The sequence below is a fragment of the Gopherus evgoodei genome, chromosome 4 (genome assembly GCF_007399415.2).
Source record: "Gopherus evgoodei ecotype Sinaloan lineage chromosome 4, rGopEvg1_v1.p, whole genome shotgun sequence".
NCBI classification, from domain to species: domain Eukaryota; kingdom Metazoa; phylum Chordata; order Testudines; family Testudinidae; genus Gopherus; species Gopherus evgoodei.
Genome location: NC_044325.1, coordinates 26,580,542 through 26,598,572, shown reverse-complemented (window position 1 = coordinate 26,598,572; position 18,031 = coordinate 26,580,542). Strand labels below are relative to the sequence as shown.

The 18,031-nt window shown below is 40.7% G+C and overlaps 1 protein-coding gene across 1 annotated transcript in view; it reads left to right on the top strand.

Moving 5' to 3' along the window:
* HHIPL1 (HHIP like 1) overlaps positions 1-15,198 on the top strand; it is a 32,684-nt gene extending 17,486 nt beyond the window's left edge. The window contains 11 exon segments of the mRNA XM_030558776.1: positions 995-1,323; positions 3,816-3,892; positions 3,894-3,921; positions 3,924-3,945; positions 4,576-4,721; positions 7,899-7,980; positions 10,230-10,312; positions 12,629-12,795; positions 12,798-12,948; positions 12,951-13,196; positions 13,199-15,198. Coding sequence (XP_030414636.1) covers positions 995-1,323; positions 3,816-3,892; positions 3,894-3,921; positions 3,924-3,945; positions 4,576-4,721; positions 7,899-7,980; positions 10,230-10,312; positions 12,629-12,795; positions 12,798-12,948; positions 12,951-13,196; positions 13,199-13,245 — 1,378 coding nt within the window. The 3' untranslated portion in view covers positions 13,246-15,198.
* The last annotated feature ends 2,833 nt before the right edge of the window (positions 15,199-18,031 follow it).

Here is an 18,031-nt window from a genome sequence, read left to right as displayed (position 1 = left end):
GTAGCATAGTTGCCATAATGAACCAAATGCTGTCATAAATCTTGTTACTGTATAGGAAGCTTTGTTACTGCAACCTTTTCTTTGCATCTTAAGCATTATTATGATGCTAATTTACATTACAACAGTAATTAATATGTTTTTTTAAAGAGCTATTAAAATCTGAAACACAAACCCAATTTTTAGCCACAATATACTGAACTGAGCCCAGTTTTCTAGGATCTAGATGGGGATTATAGAGCTTTTCACTTCCAAGACACCAGTTTAAATCTGCCACGTTGGTAGTCCCAAAAAGTCATTACTATATGAAGATTGTTCAGTGGCCCATGCAAAATGAGGTAGATGGTCTTGGTCCAGTTGCTTAAGTACAAATATCCAGATAACAAAAAGCTCCACCACAACTGGCACCCTTGTTGGCAGCAAAGAGGCCAATGTCTGATTGGGCAAGGAAACTGCCCTCACCCTGGAGGTGATCCCATTAATCTTCACTGCTGGATCTTGGTGAGGAAGCTTGCACTGCTGCTGCCACCTATTCTGAGGATAAATAGAGGGTTTCCGTCCATCTGGCATTTTTCATGAGCAATAAATTCACTTAGGCTACAGTCCTGCAAATGCTAACCTGCCAGTTGAACTTTTCGCCCATAGTAGTCTCACTGAGGTCTATAGATCTCTTCAGATGCTTAAAGTGAAATGTGTGAATGTTTGCAGAATCAGGGCCTTAATTTTTTACTTAATCAGTTTTTCTTTTGTATGTAAGACTAAATCCTGCTCTTATTAAAGCCCTTGGCAAAGTTCTAGCTTACTTTAAACTGCGTAGGTTGTCTCCCATAAACTTCAACTACATTAATTTTTGATGCACTGAAAGACTTATGTTTTCTGAAATAGAAATTATGAAATATTAGACTGCATTTTTTAAAAAAAATACTTATCTTTGGTTAAGAATATGTGTTTAAGAGCGTGCTGTCTTTTCCTCTCTCTCTCTTTTGAACAAATACAGATCAGCATTGCTAGGCAAGGTGTTACGGATCAATGTGGACAATAATGACCGTGGGCCTCTGTATAGAATCCCTCCAGACAACCCTTTTGTTACTGACCCAAAAGCTCGACCTGAAGTCTTTGCATACGGGGTGAGAAATATGTGGCGCTGCTCTTTCGATAGGGGTGAACCCTACACAAAGGAAGGGAAAGGGCGACTTTTCTGCGGAGATGTAGGACAGAATAAATTTGAAGAAGTTGACATTATAGAGAAAGGAAAAAATTATGGCTGGAGAGCAAGGGAAGGATTCAGCTGTTATGATAAGAAACTTTGCACCAATTCCTCACTAGGTAATTATACACTCTAAATAAATGACCTTGATATTGGGTGGTGCCTGCACTTCCATTATTGACTTCTGCTTTCACAGGCTGATTGTGCAGTTGCAAACATATATTTTGGGGTTTAAACTTGGCATATACAGCCTCATCCTGGGAGCAGACTGACTTGGGAAGTTACATTATAAACGTTTGTCATTTCTGAGAAAAATTAACTGAACTTTAATGCCCTGGCTATTCCACTTCTTAGCCAAATATGCTGCTAATTATACCAAACTCTGCCATGGTGGGTCTGTGATTTGGACAAATATGCACGAGCAGGGCCGGCTCCAGGATTTTTGCCAACCCAAGCACCAGTGTACTGCTTTCTTCTTCAGCGGCAGGTCCTTCCCTCCAAGAGGGACTAAAGGACCCGCTGCCGAAGAGCCCGACATGCCACCCCTTCCCCTTGGCCGCCCCAAGCACCTGCTTGCTGAGCTGGTGTCTGGAGCCGGCCCTATGCACGAGGGACAATTTTCATTTTTGTTACATAAGCAACACTTCTATGCAAGGCTGTGGAAGTCAGAGCTATTTGCTTTGCCCCTGAGATATTAACATTTTACTTATTTATCTCCATAACTTATAAATGGTTTGGTTTCGTTAAGAGAGATTCTTCAAGCTATTATTCCCCTACATGGATTGGTCACTCTGCCAGCTTTTAAAAGTCTATTCTGTATGATGATTATGTGGTGATTTATTTTTTTTAATCCCAAAAGGAAAACACTCTTAACTTTTTATTTTTAACAGGGGCTCAGTACACATGCTGTCTGCTACAGTTTGGTCAACATAGTAAATCTCAGGGCATGCCATGCCATACATGTGTCTGGATTTTGGGCCACAGCTTCAGTGGGAGTAAATTGGCATAGCTTCACTGCAGGCTGTAGCCAATGGAGTGACATCACTTTACACCAGCCAAGCATCTGGCCCATTGTGTTTTTTATGTTGTTCAACACCCTACTTTTTTCTTTTTGCCATATAAACATCATCTTCCTATGAATTTAAATATAAGAAAATTGGTACGTAGGAAAGGATGTTAAGAGCTATAAAATGTGGGTTAATGGGTCAGAAAGGACTTGGCACATTTTAAGTCTGAATTCTCTCTTCCTTCTGCAACTGAAAAAATAGACTTTTAAGTGTCCTTTTAATGCCTTTCTGTGTGTCAGTTACTTAAGCTACGTTAATGATGCTTTCATAGATTCTTTAAAATAAACAAAAGTTGAGTTGTCAGAAGTAACTACTTTAGATGGGTATATAAAAATGATACAGCATGGCTTCCAATCTGCCCTGACCTTTACAGTACATGAATGCAGCATATGGTTAAGGGGAGTGGGAAGAGCTTGGCAGCTCTCAGGATCAGGTCCGGTGTTATATTGTGTAAACTGCTTTCTTTATGGAAACAGCTCATTAATTTCTTGCCCTCAACAAGGGATTTCCCATCTGGCCTTCCTCACCCACAGTACCATCATCTTCCCAAGGCAGAGAGTTACATTTGTTGACAGAAGAGGGCTGCCTAGGATTCCCTTCAGGTCTCATCAGTGCCAATTCTAGCTCAGCTACAGCGGTCACTTCAGAGAGATGAGACTCTAGTGCAGCAGGTTGAGTGTCAAGCTGCCATTCAAGGCTCTCCTAGAGCCAATCGCCAGTTGCGGGAGTACTCGCTGAGAGACTGCAGGAAAGTGCTGAGCCCTTTGGATTCCCAGCAAGTAGGTGTGGAGAAAACAGGAATAGGATAGAAATACATTTCCCTTCTCCAATTTCCTAGCTGCTGTGAGGGAGAAGAGGGATAGGGAGGAGAAATGCATGCCCTCTTGCCCCATATACATGTGCCCTCTGTCCCTATTTCAGGAGTTTGGGAAGAGAGAGGGAGAGGAGTGAGGAAACTTTTAAGATGGAGCCCTAGAGAGCCACAAAATGATTCTCTACCCTGGAGATGTTTTGTGGTGATTTCATGAAGATTTTGCATCAACTGTGGCAACGCTGTCAGGATGTCTCACTGCAGTTATTTTGTGGCTCTTCAAAGTTAATTTCCTCTGCTTCAGAATGACATAGGAGTTTCCCTGTGACAGGGTTGTGAATATGCTGTTTCTTTCATGCTTGCAGCCCCATTCTAGAGGGGAGAGACCAGGCTCAGGAATACAGCTAGGTATCTCCCATGACAGCACCTAGCTAATCACAGAGCCCTTACATCCACCGCTAAGTGTACAAAATAATTTAAGTACTGGGTCAGTTCCTTAGTAAGGAGCCCATAGTTATCACAGCCATTTGGGAGATGAGACCTGAAAGGCCAAAGTATAATAAAAATAAATTTGACTCCATTCAGTTGTTGATTTAGCACAGAACAAGAAGCTGGACGGGAACTTGATAGTACACATCCCTGTCTAGTAACCGTCTATCATTTTATTGATAGAACAGCTATTCTGTGTCATACTTAGAACAAAGCAAGACACAATATCTTCTCCCCTCTACAGATGATGTGCTTCCGATTTATGCTTATCCACACAAAATGGGGAAATCTGTTATAGGAGGCTATGTCTATCGGGGTTGGTGAGTCTCCAAACCCTGATGGGCTGTACATATTGGTGATTTTATGATGGGTAAGTCCAGTCGCTCAGCAAAGCTTTACCACCAGCTGAAATCCTCCATTTTTGCTCCATACGCCTGCAAGTATTTCTGCAATGTAACCTTCGCTGACTTACTGCCTTTGCTTGGTTTATTCTGCGTGCAGACCCTTATTGCATATTACAAATGGACTCATGTAACACGTTTTATGTAAGCATTAATCCATGTTGTTGTGAAGGTATATGATTATCACAGTAGCAGTAAGATGTTGCTGATTCACGTGGTGTCGTACGTGCGAATGCATGTGGCTTTGACATTGATTTAAAACCATAAAGAGGGAGAGTAAATGACCATTCTGTATTTTGGTGCATCTTTAATGCATTGCACTGTCCAGCCACAGGAGGTATTTCTAGTCACAGGAGGTGCCTAACTCCCATTGAAGTTAATGGGAGTTAGGAACCTAAATATCCGTGAGAGTCTGTGCCCATGTATCTTAATGCTTCTGGTCCTCTTAAGTGTTCATCCCCTTTCATTTCTATTGAATCTAATGTGAGTGGAGATCACACATCCATCATGGGATTGGGCACTCTTTTAATTATCCCATTTGGTACTATTAGATCAAAAGTGTCTGTCTCAGTTGCCTGATGCAAATTATTTTTTGTCTCACAGACGTTTAATGTCATTGAAAGAGAAACATTCTACTGGAGAATGGCAGTACACTGAAATTTGCATGGGAACAGGACAAACTTGCATGTTCCCTGGGCTTATCAATAATTATTATCAGTACATCATCTCTTTTGCTGAAGATGAGGCAGGTAATCATATAATATTACACTGAACAGTGCGGTTGTATTTTATCTTCAGAGCAAAACACCTTGGAATGAGAATACCTTTTTAGGTTAAGAAGCACGCATTCTGAAGGGTAGGTCAGGTAAGATCCAGAGTGTGCTCAAACTTTGAATAATTGGACTCCTAAGTTCTCGCAGCTACCCAAAAAAAACCCAAAACAACAATTGTCAGACTTTTCAGGCAGTGTCCTATTCCTTAAGTGGCCGGTGTACCATGCAATGATGAGCCCATCAGCAGTTTTGGGAGAGGATTGCTTGCCTATTAATGTATTTATTTTTACTGTAGATCCATTTGCATTACCATCTGCCACATTGTCATTTGGAGGGGAGCAAATGCCTGTGGATAAATATGTTAAAACATCACTTAGAGGGAACCTTAATCTCCATTTTGAAAAAGCTGAGGAAATACACGGGAGTACATCTACACAGCAATAAAAGAACCACAGCATGGTTTGGGGCTGGCCAGAGTCAGCTGACTTAGACTCGTGAGGCATGGGCAGCAGGGCTAAAAAGTGCAGTGTAAATGTTTGGGCTCAGGCTAGAGCCTGGGCTCTGAAATCCCATGAGAGGGAAAGTTCTCAGAGCCTGGGCTAAAGACCAAGCCTGAATGTCTACAGTGCTGTTTTTAACCCCACAGCCCAAGCCCTGCAAGCTTAAATCAATTAACTCGGGCTCTGAGATTCAACGCCCGTTTTTTTGTTTTTTTTATTGCAGTGTAGATGCAACTGGGTGGCCACCAGGTTGACGGTAAAAAATGAAAGGAGTCTGGTGTTTGATACAACATGCTTATGCTTTTGGCTCACTTAGGGATCTGGACTGGAAACTATTAATGGCTGACAAAATTAGACACAATGAGTGGTGACAGTGAAACCTGCTCATACTGGCCTTGAATATTGTAAATCTCCTTTACAATGAAACAGAATGGAAGTTGTACACTGTTTTAGTATTTTGCAATGTGTGAATTGCAAACAATTGTATCTTTGCTTTTAAATATATGGAGATATACCTGTCTCGTAGAACTGGAAGGGACTCTGAAGGGTCATTGAGTCCAACCCCCTGCCTTCACTAGGCAGGGCCAAGTACTGATTTTGCCTCAGATCACTAAATGGCCTCAAGGATTGAATTCACAACCCTGGGTTTAGGAGGCCAATATTCAAACCACTGAGCCATCCCCCCCCATTGGAGGGAGGGACTTCCGCTGGAATCAATGAGAGTTTTGCTCAGGTAGCCGGTAAAGTATTTGGCCTCATTTTTAAATAATTTTATTTGTGGAAAGGCTTCAGATTAAGCTGCTGGCTTTGTATATTACAAGAGTGATTTATTATGATATGAAACAGAGATGGAAGAGGATCTGAAGGGGAAACTTGACAGTGGTCAACTGTTAGTACATTCATATTGTTAATTATGTGGGACTGAAGTAAGGATAAGCACACTGTACAATTCATAGCAGTAGACAAATTAGAGTCACTCCACAAAAGTTTAGCGTGGTTGCCAAGCAGCAGCATGCACTACATTGAAATTTAGAAGTTTGTGCTCTTAGCCATTGTAATATAAGTCTTGTTGGCTTCTGATCACAATGACTCCTGCCACAGTCCCTGAGGTATGGTTTTATAACTCTTTGTTGTTCCTGGACAGTTGAGTAGACAATGTTTGGTATTAATGCAGGCTGGAGGCAATTGAATAACTGAATGCACAGTTTTTTCCCTTTTTTATATTTAAAAATAAAGCCCTTTAATAACATAATTAGCCTATTCCCTCCCTAGGCTTCAGAGCCAGTGCTCCAACCCAAACCACAACATCTACACTGCTGTTTTTAGCACCACAGTGCAAACTGAAGACTGTAGACCCAGGCTCTGAGACTCACTGCCAGGTTTTTTAAAACATAGTGTGAACATACCCAGTGAAGTGCAAAGTGGATGTAAAATACTACCATTCTGCAGCTTTTTACACTTACATTGTACTGGAATAAGTGACTGTACAAGGTGCAATGGAGTATCAGGTTTATAATCTGGTAACAGGTTTAGTTCTTCTTATGTATTCGTTTCAGTATAATGAAAAGAAAAGGTATCACTAAATTAATATTTTCCTCTACTGAGTTCAGGATATAATCTTCTCTTGGGCCCTTTTGCTGTCCGCAGATGTTTGTTTATGACTTTACCAGTCAGTTATTTGAATGGGCCTTCCCTCACTAAAATGCTTGTTTTCAGGATTACTACTTTGACGAGTGGGAAACAGGCTCCTGTGCAATGGCAAACCACAAATCTTTTTCGTGTACTTGTGGCATTTGCATAAAATTGAAAGAAGGTCCCAAATCAGCTCTCTGGTGCTAGTGTATGGGTGGGTGTGTTCTGCATGCATAAGTCGGGCTATGTGCATGGGTCCTGTGCACAGTTAACCTCATTAGTAGAGCAGTGACTATTTTCAGGTTAAATGTCTGGAAAAAATATTGATGAGTCATGGCAAAATTTGATTAAAATCCAGAGGAAAATCTTGAGGTTCCCTGTGCAGTTGGTATTATACCCAAGCAAAATCAGAGTAAAGACCTCAGGATTTTGCACACAAGATTTCTCCTTGATTCTCACCCACAACCCATGATTTCTTTGATCTCGCCTCTCCTGCTGCTGCTTCCCCTTCTCCTCTTCACTGCATGTGTAGAGATGCTTTAGGGGGTCTGGCAGGTCAAGACTTCTCCCAACCAGCAGGTCTGTGCCTGTTTCTCTCTCCCCTTCTCTCTGCACTTTGGGGATGGGGAACCCAGAGAATATCCTCAGCAGCTGGCCTGAAGCCAGTCACCGTGAGGCAGGGTTGAGGAACCCAAAGTATAGCCTTTCCAGCAGGCAGGCTGGTGAATGAAGTGTGTGGTGGGAGGAGAGGGGTGTGTGTAAAGGAAATCAGTGAGTTTTGACAGAAAATTTTCTCTGGCAAGTAGAGCTGTGTGAATAATCTGTAACTAATTTATTTCATCAAATTTGTCCTCATAAAAATCTATTTTCTCCAATTATTTTAATATTTTCACAGATATTTTGGTAGATAGCCTACTCTCTGTCTGTTTGTTGTATTTTATATTCAGTCTTTTCGATTGGATGCATAGATTACATGACAGGTTTCTCTTCCGAGACAGTAATTCTTACTTGTTTTTCTAAGGAGAACTTTACTTCATGTCCACTGGAGTACCAAGTGCCACCGCTCCTAATGGAGTAGTTTACAAAATAGTAGACACCTCACGGTAAGAAATACCCTTGTTACAAAATCTACATTTTGGTTCAGTGGACCTGGGTTCAAATGTGATTAATGGTTATGGCTGAAATAAATTGCTCTTGTTTCACCTTGGTCTTTTGTTAAAGAGTAAACCAGTGTAAACAGGAACTGGTTTCATATTAGAGAGTTGTGAGTAAGCTTCCTAGTGGATGTTCCAGGTTTCCACAGAGTTGGAGTCTGTATGGTGGGTGATCCATGGATTTGCTTGAAGGGGTTGTGTGCCTTACCTGGGTGTGCAGGTTGTTCAGTGTCAGCTTGAAAAGCAGGCAGCTGGTTTTGTGGGACTCGAGTCTCTGAGGCTGCTGTATTAGGGAACAATGGAGCCTCATGACTTCTGCCCAAACTGATGCTGCCTTTGTCAAGGTGGCTGATATGTTCCCGACAGGCCCATCTACTCCCTGTTCCCTCCTGCATGAAGCCCACCTCCACAGAGCGCCTTCTGCAGCTGGCCACCATCTTCTGCAGGAGAGGTGTGAGACCCATGTCCACAGAGGGGCCTCTCTATGTGAATTAAAGGGCACAGCCCAGCCTGATATCAGCACCACCACTTTCTATAACTAAAACAGAAAAAATAAAATAAAAACTGCATTTACTTTTTGACATTTATGCTTTTGGTGTAACGGTGGAACTAGCTTGGACAGTGGCATGAAGACTAGGGCTTCACTTTCGGGATCTTATGTTATTGCACAAAGTTGTTGTATCTGGGACATTAACAATGTAGGAGAATCTTGGGGAGGATTTATAGATTTTAATTTAATTAAAACATGACTATTAAAGGACCAAAGAATGCCTTCAGATAAATGCGCCCAGTGGGCTTTTTAAGATGTGTGCTTATTTAAAATAACTAATTTGGGCATCAGCTCTCTGAGCACCTTTTTCAAGTCTGCATGGGAAAACTCCATATTTCCAGAGAATATCTCTACTTTCTGATTGTATATTGGTAACTTCTGAATTCCAGAACTTCACCCCTTTTTTCCTCTGACTCCTTTGCAGACTAGTACTTTTTCAATTGTATCATTGCCCATCAGCTGAAACAATTCAGAATATTTCCTGCATATCACAGAAATATTAAAAGATGCTTGCAGTTTCCGTGGTACAAATCAGCATCTAAAAACATGGGCATCACTTTTAAAATACAAAGTACAATGCTTATTAGTATCAAATCACATAGAAACATTTAACATTTTGAAAAACAGAACTCAACAGGCAATCGATAAGTTATAAATGAAGGTCTCCTTAGTAGTACTCATTATAGAGCATAACAGTGGAAAAATAAAGATTTGTATAAGAGCTTACAAAAATATAGTATCCTCAAGTCAATAAGTGAGAGAGCTATTCTTCATGTCTGGCTACTGCAGTCTTCTTTCCAGACACAGCAGATGCAAATTACTCTAATTATGTAGGGATTAGTTGCTGCATGTGTGCATGCAAATAGTCAGACTGCATTATCCAACTGTTGCACTACTTTGAAAATCCTCAGAAGCCCTGAAATTAACAAACCAAATATTAGAGGAAAAAGTGGCTATCTACTGGGTGTAACTTCTCAAAAGTGAGGGAGGCTGCCATGGGAAACAAGCTTGAGATAAATGAATGTAGCATTTTAGGAGAATGTTTCTTTAAAAGGGACTCTGAATGTAAAAAACTAATTTGAAGTGAATTGCACCTGTGATGCCATTTAAACTGTTAACTTGCTGTCAGTGACAAATTCCAGATTCTTTTTATTTTCCATTTTAAATCATTCTTTCTGGCTCCTTTCTGTTGTGTGAATTGTGGTCCAAAGTGAAGTGTATTTTTGTTTTAAATATATAAATGATTGCATGCCATCTTATTTCTATGGAGATGGTTTGGAAACTTGCATGTGAACATGACATTCATTTCAGCTATCTAACAAACATGTAGCTTTATGCTTTTTTCTGTTCAGTTTGATTCATATCTTTCTGTATTGCTTGAATCCACCAATGATTTGTACTTTGATGGATTCAGCAATGATAAAAAAAATGCTATCAAAATATTTCACACACTTGTGAATATTTGAGATCTCTGCTATACAGAGTGAATAGGATTTTGTGAGGTGGGCTGTAAGAGTTTATGTGGGTCGTTTAAATAGACTTTTTTTCCACAAGTGTGAAATTCATTGAAAAGCAATGGAAACAAAGAATGCTGCTGCTATCATTGGAAAGCAATTCATCCTGCATTGTCTGTGCTCCTCTTTCATAGGAGAGCACCCCCAGGAAAATGCCGAATTGAGCCTTTGTCAGTGAAAGTGAAAAGCAGGCTCATAAAGTTTGTGCCGAAGGAGAGTGAGTATTGTTGTTGCTCCTTATTTTTAATCCGTAAATATAAACTCAAAACCGACATTGTCTTTTTGGATGTGCAAGCCATCCAGAGCCTCGGCCCCAGTCTATAATTAAAATTAATTGCTACCTACTCCTTTTTAATATAAGGAGTGGAAGGATGGTTGAGGCACTAGCCTAGGACTTAAGAGAGGGCTGGTTCTTGTGCTACAGACTTCCTGTATAACCTTGGGCAAGTCACTGAAGGCAGGTCTACATTTAAAACGCCACAGCATTTCAGTGAAGACACTACCTGTGCTGATGGGAGGGCTTCTTCTCTCGGCATAATTAATCCACCTCTATGAGAGGTAGTAGCTATATAGATCTTCTCCCTTCAACATTGTGCTGTCTACACTGGGAGTTAGGTTGATATAACAGCATCGCTTGGGGTGTGGATTTTTCACACCCCTGAGCAACGTAGTTATACCAATTTAAGTTTGGGGTATAGACCTCTCCTTAGTCTTTCTGTGCCTCAGTTCCGCATCAGTAAAATGGGGATAGCAGCACTCCCCTTCCTCACAGGAGTGTTATGAGGATAAATACATTCAAGACTGTGAGGCACTCTGATACCATGGTGGTGGGAAGCCATATAAGTACCTAGGATAGACATACTAAACATTCAGCTTAGACTGTCCCTCCTTATATGACTTTTTCCCATTCCCTCCCATCTTCCCTTTCCGTGGTAGATAGCAATATGGTTGGCTCATTAAGAGCAGTGTGTATTCCCTGTGCCAGGGCTTAAATTCAGCCGGAGTTATTCAGAGCAGAGCTCTGGTAAATATTCCGGTAGGGCAGAAGCCCTGAGCCCCGCCCCCTGCCTGTTGCCACCTCTGCATTGCAATCTTGAATTCTACAGTGCTTTCCACTAGGAAAGCAGTGGATTTTGGAGTACCTCTGAATAGGCAGAAGCACTTCAGGGGGTGAAAAATCTTGTTATTAGAGAACTGGAAAGTAGCTCATTGGGAGAGATTGGATCTGAGCCATTGTTACTTAGAGGACGGGAAAGGAAGAGGAAAGTGCTCTCAAAAGATTCAGTTCAGTCAGATAGTCAGCTGAACTTTTGGCTGACGCAAACTTTCCAGTCCCTATTGATTGCCTGTTACTAAATGTAGTATTGCATAATGATAGACTTTATCAATTAGTGAGCTCCAGAATTGATGAGTACATTGCGAGATCAGGCCCTAAACCCAATAATGTGTAAGTTTCCAGAGTTTAATAATCTCTTCTCTGTATTGTCAATTTCCCCAATTTATTTTCTGTCTTCAGAAACTGAGCTTTCAGAATAGGGAATGCTTTTCATGCTACAAACAGGGCCCCCCTGCCAACACATGGGATTCTGGGAGGATGTTCCGAAAATTGAGCCCCTCCAAATCTTGGCCAGTCGAGAATGTGGGTTATTTAGGAGAGAGGTATTTTTTGATACTTTTTTCCTCTATATATAAAAAGGATGATGATGAGGTTGTGGGGGAAGTCTGTAGGCTAACAGCAGAATTTTGACATCTTTGCAAATATACATAACGTTGTGAGAGCGCCTTGGTTGATTTATTATTCTGAATAAAGCAACTATCCCTTTGACTAGCCTATATTTATTTTTAACTTAAAAATAGAATGAATAAGCAAGTCCAGTAATTCCTGGAAGCTACAACAGTAAAATTTGTCCAGCCTTTTGCAGTTCAAGGCTGTTTTAAAAAAACCCACTGTTTTATGTGTTGTCCTGGCAACTCAGCTCTTTTTGCACATTCCAGTTACCAGAGAGAATTGATTGTGAATGTTTGTGATTCCAGCCACACGAATAAAGTATCTGGCACAGTGGGGAGGCTGGAGCTCTCACAGTCTGGTAATGATCCAATCATTAGTAATGAAGAGGACAGCAGAAGCAGAAGCATGGCTTTAAAAATGCTTTCTGCAGAGGACAAGAGTATAGGGAGAGAATTTCTGTTTCTTTCCAGAAGTCTTCAGCAAGTCTGACTCTTGATGTGTCCACGCATTAAAGTTCTGTCAGTAAACTGTGCATGGAAATTTGGTAATGTTTCCTTTTTTGTCCTATTTATTGGCATTGAACAGTGCAGTCATTTCCAGCAGCCAGACATTCTAAAAAGCACTGGAAACTTTTAGCTGATGCAATGTTGGTTTAACTGCTCAACAGGATCAAGAAAGCAAACTCCATTAGAGAAGTTAAATACAGTGGAGCTATAAGTTAGCACTGTTTTTATGTAGTCATTTATAAACTATTGTACTAGCTTTATAGACTCATATTGTTACTTCTGTTTTTCCCCCAATAAGAACTGATTGTGAAAACACCAACCCAACGGCCTAGATTAAGGACCACCACCAAAGCCCCAAGGAGGGGTCGGCCAACTTCTGAAACACCCCGTGCCACTACTCCAGACTGGGTGGAACAATCTTGAACCTTTAAGGAATCAAATAGAGTGCAGGTGGACCTCCAGAACACCAAACAACCAAACCCCCGAAGTCCAGGAAAGGTGGGAAGAGTGGGGAAAGGAGAGGCAGAGAAGGAAAAAACAAACCTCCCAGCACTCTGTCTCCCCCACAGCTCGCGAATGTGGCAGTGCGACTGATGAACAGGCAAGCACAAGGAAGGGACCGGGAAGAGTGGAGATTTACATCAACGGAGAGTGGGGCACTGTATGTGACGACTTGTGGAACTACAAGGCGGCAACTGTGGTATGTCGCCAGTTAGGGTTCCCTTATGTTGTCAGGGCAACCAAGAGAGCGGAGTTTGGGGAAGGACGCTCGCTTCGGATTCTTCTTGATGATGTTGAGTGCACTGGGCAGGAGAAGAACCTGCTGGAATGCACACATGCAACATCGGCAAAAAACAACTGCTCCCACAAGAAGATGCAGGAGTGATATGTAGCCACGAAGAGGTTATAAACTGAAACTAATAACAACACATTGGGAGGTGTATAAACTGGACTAAACTCATCTTTCTTTCCCCCCCCCCACCCTTTTAAACAGTGGATGTACTAAATACAGTATATTTATCCCTGAGGATGCTATATCTGATTTAAGTAATCTTGCAGTCTTGTCCCCATACATCCTATAATGTATGTGCTGGGAGGAGAGAGAATGTACAGAACGTAATCGCTTGAGCATGTGTGTTATCGGGAATCAGGGTTTTCTATTTTCCAGGTGGAAACAGAACATCCTCATGTTAGCAATTATGAAATAGAAAGATGCACCCTTTGTCATCTCACATACAACTTAGCACCAGCGTTTCCCCCCAACCAGATCTGGCAGCTTTCTGCTGAAAAATATTCCCAAATGGCAGCTGTTGTTAAAAGTTTGTTTATCCAACATTCACATTGCCTGCTTAACTCTTCTGGCACCTGTACAAAAAACTGAACATTGATCTTTGAGCATCTGCAAGTCTGTATGTTTTGCTGTGGGACATGGAGATAACTTAGTGTTGATCTCCATGCTCTGGTTTAAAAGGAAAATGAAGCCAGAGGCCTGATTCTCCTCTCTAGTTGAGCCCCTGAGCCTTGGTAGCCACATACCTCTGTTGCAAAACAGGTGCAAAATGCTACCAAATCAGACATGTAGCATTTTACACCCGTTTTGCACAGGTGTAAATCACTACACAAGGGGCAAATCTATAGAAACAAGGCCTGTTACACATGTACTATCCTTAAAAGGACACCATTGATGTAAATGTATTGACTAAGTGGGAATACACCTGTTTACATGAGGAAGGAATCCTACCCGGAGTCACTGTAGTGCCTGGAAGAACTATGTGTTAAATTCTACAAATTGATTGAAATTTCAGAGAGTCTTGTCTCATCTCACTTGCACCAGAGTAACCTCATTGACTTCACTGGAATTACTCCCATTTACACCAGTGTAAGCAAGAGGCAAATCCAGCCCATAGTACATATGGTGCTCTAATCCAGTTTAACTGCAGGTTATGGAGACACTTCAGTCCTGAGTGTCCCCTGCCTTGAGCCTTGTGTAGCCACATACCTCTGTGCAAAACAGGTGCAAAATGCTACCAAATCAGACATGTAGCATTTACACCCATTTTGCACAGGTATAAATCACTACACAAGGGGCAAATCTATAGAAACAAGGCCTGTTACACATGTACTATCCTTAAAGGCCACCATCAGCTTCAAAAAATCTCACAATTCTGTCTGAATTGGTTTGGTTTTTTTTACAAGTAACACATAAGTAACCCTAACTGAATGAGTGGAGACACGTTTCTCCCTCCCTCTCACACACACTTTTTAAATAGTTTTGTGTCCTCATTTTATGTATAGTAATTTTACTTATATTCAGTGTCCATTTCCTATTTACTGTGTATCTTTCACACAGCAACATGGGAAAGTTAAAAAAGGGAATAATATGTAGTACTTGTAAAGACACCCAGCAGAATTCAAACGTAAGACTTAGAATCTGCAACTATTGACTAATTTGTTGAAATAGCCCAGAATCCAAGCTGACCATGTCCTTTCAAATCCAAAACACAACTCCAGATGCTAATAAATTTGTTAAAATGATCATGCCTGAATTTCTTGAAGACCCTATAAATAATACTGGATGGTAAAGAATGACATCAGTGTGTAAGCAGAGATGATGAAAGGAATAGCACAGACTACAACTTTCTGTTCCATGTTAATCAAGTTAAAAGGGGAAAACGAAGAAACGTGCCTTTTGTGGAATGTTATTCTTGTTGCCGCAAAAACTAAAAAAGTCGTCAAGGCTTTTTTCACGACTATCCAGTAACCAGGTGCAGCTGTTGAAAACTTGGGGATACTCAGTTTGGATGTATCAGATTGTTTTGGGAACAATTAGAGAAGCTCTTGGGCCATATACAACAGTTTTTTGGGCAGGTTGGGGGAAAGATAAATTATTTCTCAACATTTGTTTAAAAAAATTCCCCTTCCCTTTTCTTTTTTATAATCCATTTTATAGCTGTTCAATTTTAAATGGAAATTTGAGGAGGTGTTCTGCTTAAAAACTGTGGGTAGGTTCTGGCCCACGTGAACTAAAGCTATCCCAGAATACTCCTGGATGATTTGAGTATCTTTGCCAAAGAAAAGGTGCGGAGGAACCTCAACATGGGGAAGAGGGGCAGGTGATTGAGTACTCCTCAGATTAAAGTCTTAATTTTATTTTACTCATGCTTTTCGCCAGCTGGAGCCTTTGGCAGCAGAATGTAAGTAATTGCCACCTCATCATCGAGGACTGTCAGTGTTGATCATCAGCATCTCCTAGTTGTTGCTGTTGCCACCTTGTGGCATTCATTCTCTGCTGGGAGAGGAGAATGTATAAATTAAGATGTTTTTATCCTCTATCTGGTAATGTAAATGTATCTCAAAACTAAACTATTATATGTTCTTTTTAGCCGCTAAGGAGTCCTGGACCACCAAAAGAAAAAAAATAGTTTGAAAATGAGTTCTATTTCAGCTCTGTGAAATTTCAATTTTAGATTTTTAAGAAATATACAGAGCAGAATTCTGCAGTGAGAACCCTGCCTGCTTCCTATGTATCAGCTTGCTGGGTATAAACAGTAGCCCACACGTTTCTTACACTACTCAATACAAGCAGGTTTGTAGAAATTTTGGTGGTGCCTAGAACCTACCCCCCTGAACTCTGCCCCCTGAAAACTCTGGTTCCCCCTCAAACTCTGCCCCCCACCTGCCTAAGGCTCTGGGAGGGAGCTTGGGATACAAGAACTGTCTTTAATTAATATTAAGGCTCTGACTCAAACAAAGGAAATTGAGTATTAGCCCTGCAAGTGACACGCTGTTTTTAACATGTCAAAGAATGGAAGAAAACAAAGACACCAGGGTATGAGTCAGGGACAAAATTTCAGCCTTAATGGCACATTTCCTGGCATTAGCTGGATAGTCACACCCCAAATTAAAGTATTTAAACTTTATTTTTGGGTGTGTTTGAGATTGAGGGGAAGAAGGGATCAAAGTAGTTCTGAAATGCTTTGTTCTCTGCACTGAACAGCCAGAGAGAGTGGTGTCTGAGGGACTGGGATGCCCTCTCAGAAAAGCTGGATTGCTAGATAGTCTCATGAGAATTTTTTTAAACCCAGCAGGTGCCAACCAGCCTGTATTTTATAAATAAAAAAGCCAGATTTTAAAATTAATTTTAGAAATTTTTGGATATATTTGAAAAAAACTTTACATCTTCACTTCTGATGTGAGCATTTTGCACGAATGAATGCAGGTGGGTTTGCCTACAAGCAAATGTTTTCCTGCATATGTTCTAAAGGACATGTACAAGATTAATAATGGAGAAGCAACTATATAATGCAAGAGTTCCAGTAATGGGGTCTGTTCATGGTGTGTGTACTTATAGTTGGGGAAAATGTTATTTGCTCTTACTCTAACCCAGAAAATGTGCACTCTAGTACTATAGTGATGGGTACCATACGAATCTACACAGTAATAATAGTAAAATCCAGCAGATCAGCTGTTAAGAGAGTTGACCGTCAGAACACCAAGATTTTTTTTTTTTATTGTGCTGTTGCATATTTTTATATAAGGTTAGCCTATTTTATTTTAAACCTGGGATTATATGCCCTATCCCCAAAGTTATTTTATAAAGCATTGAAATGAGCTGGATGTATCCATGATAATGCTACACAGTGCTAGTGCCTTTTGCTTGCTGTGTATCGCAATATAAATTGAATATGTTTAAACCTCTAGCACATTTTAAAATCATAGATAAGTGGGGCAGTTTTGCTTTGCCATCACACAGTAAGAAAGCACAAGATTACATGCTCTATATACTAGATTATAAATTCCTTGGGGGCAGAGACCAGGCCTCTGTCTGTTGTAAACTGTATTTGCTCAATGATTACTCTATGATGACACTAGACCATTGAACAGACAAGGAATCACCAATGAGAAAGCAAAGACAAATTTTATATAGTGAGGTTTTGTTTTCAGTGACAGTAAAATCCATTTACCTCCCATTAGACAAATGCCTGAGTATTTTCATTGTTGATCCAAGCAATCATTTTCTGTCAGAGTAATGTCTGCATTACAGTGTCTAAAAATGTTCTAGCACACCATGACGCTATAGATCTTCTATAAACTTTGTTATAAGTGATTTGAATATTCCCACAGGCAGCACAGATTATGGTCCTAATCCTGCAAGCAGTTACTACTGAGATCATCTATCATCCTCCCAACCCCCATGAACTATGTGTAAAGGAAAGCTAATGCTTGCACATATTATGGTAACTATATGCTGCAAAAGATCCTATAGTAGCAATGTGACATGCTATTGATGCCAGTATAAAATACTAATATACAAGTGTTTATTTCCATTGGCTATGGCACTCTGCTCAAGCATGTTGCTTGCAGAGTCCCAGATCTTGTACCGAGTTCAGGGCCCTGCCTATATAAGTGCTCGGTACAGTTTTGAAGATTTTAGATGGTAAACATTCAGGAGGGACTGTCTAAATTGTCAACTCCAGTGCTGAGCATGCTGATGATACTTAATGAATAGCCGCCATGTTCATTTGCATATTTGAGATGGATGCTGTTAAAAAAGAAAACAAAAATCCTCTTATTTGGAAACCTGATTTTATTGACAAATTCAGAACTGTCCCAAAGACCCATCCTTTTGCATCCCTCAAACTGGTCAAGTATGCGGTGCAAAGATAGCGAATGGTTTTCAAGTGCAAGCTGCTGTCTTTAC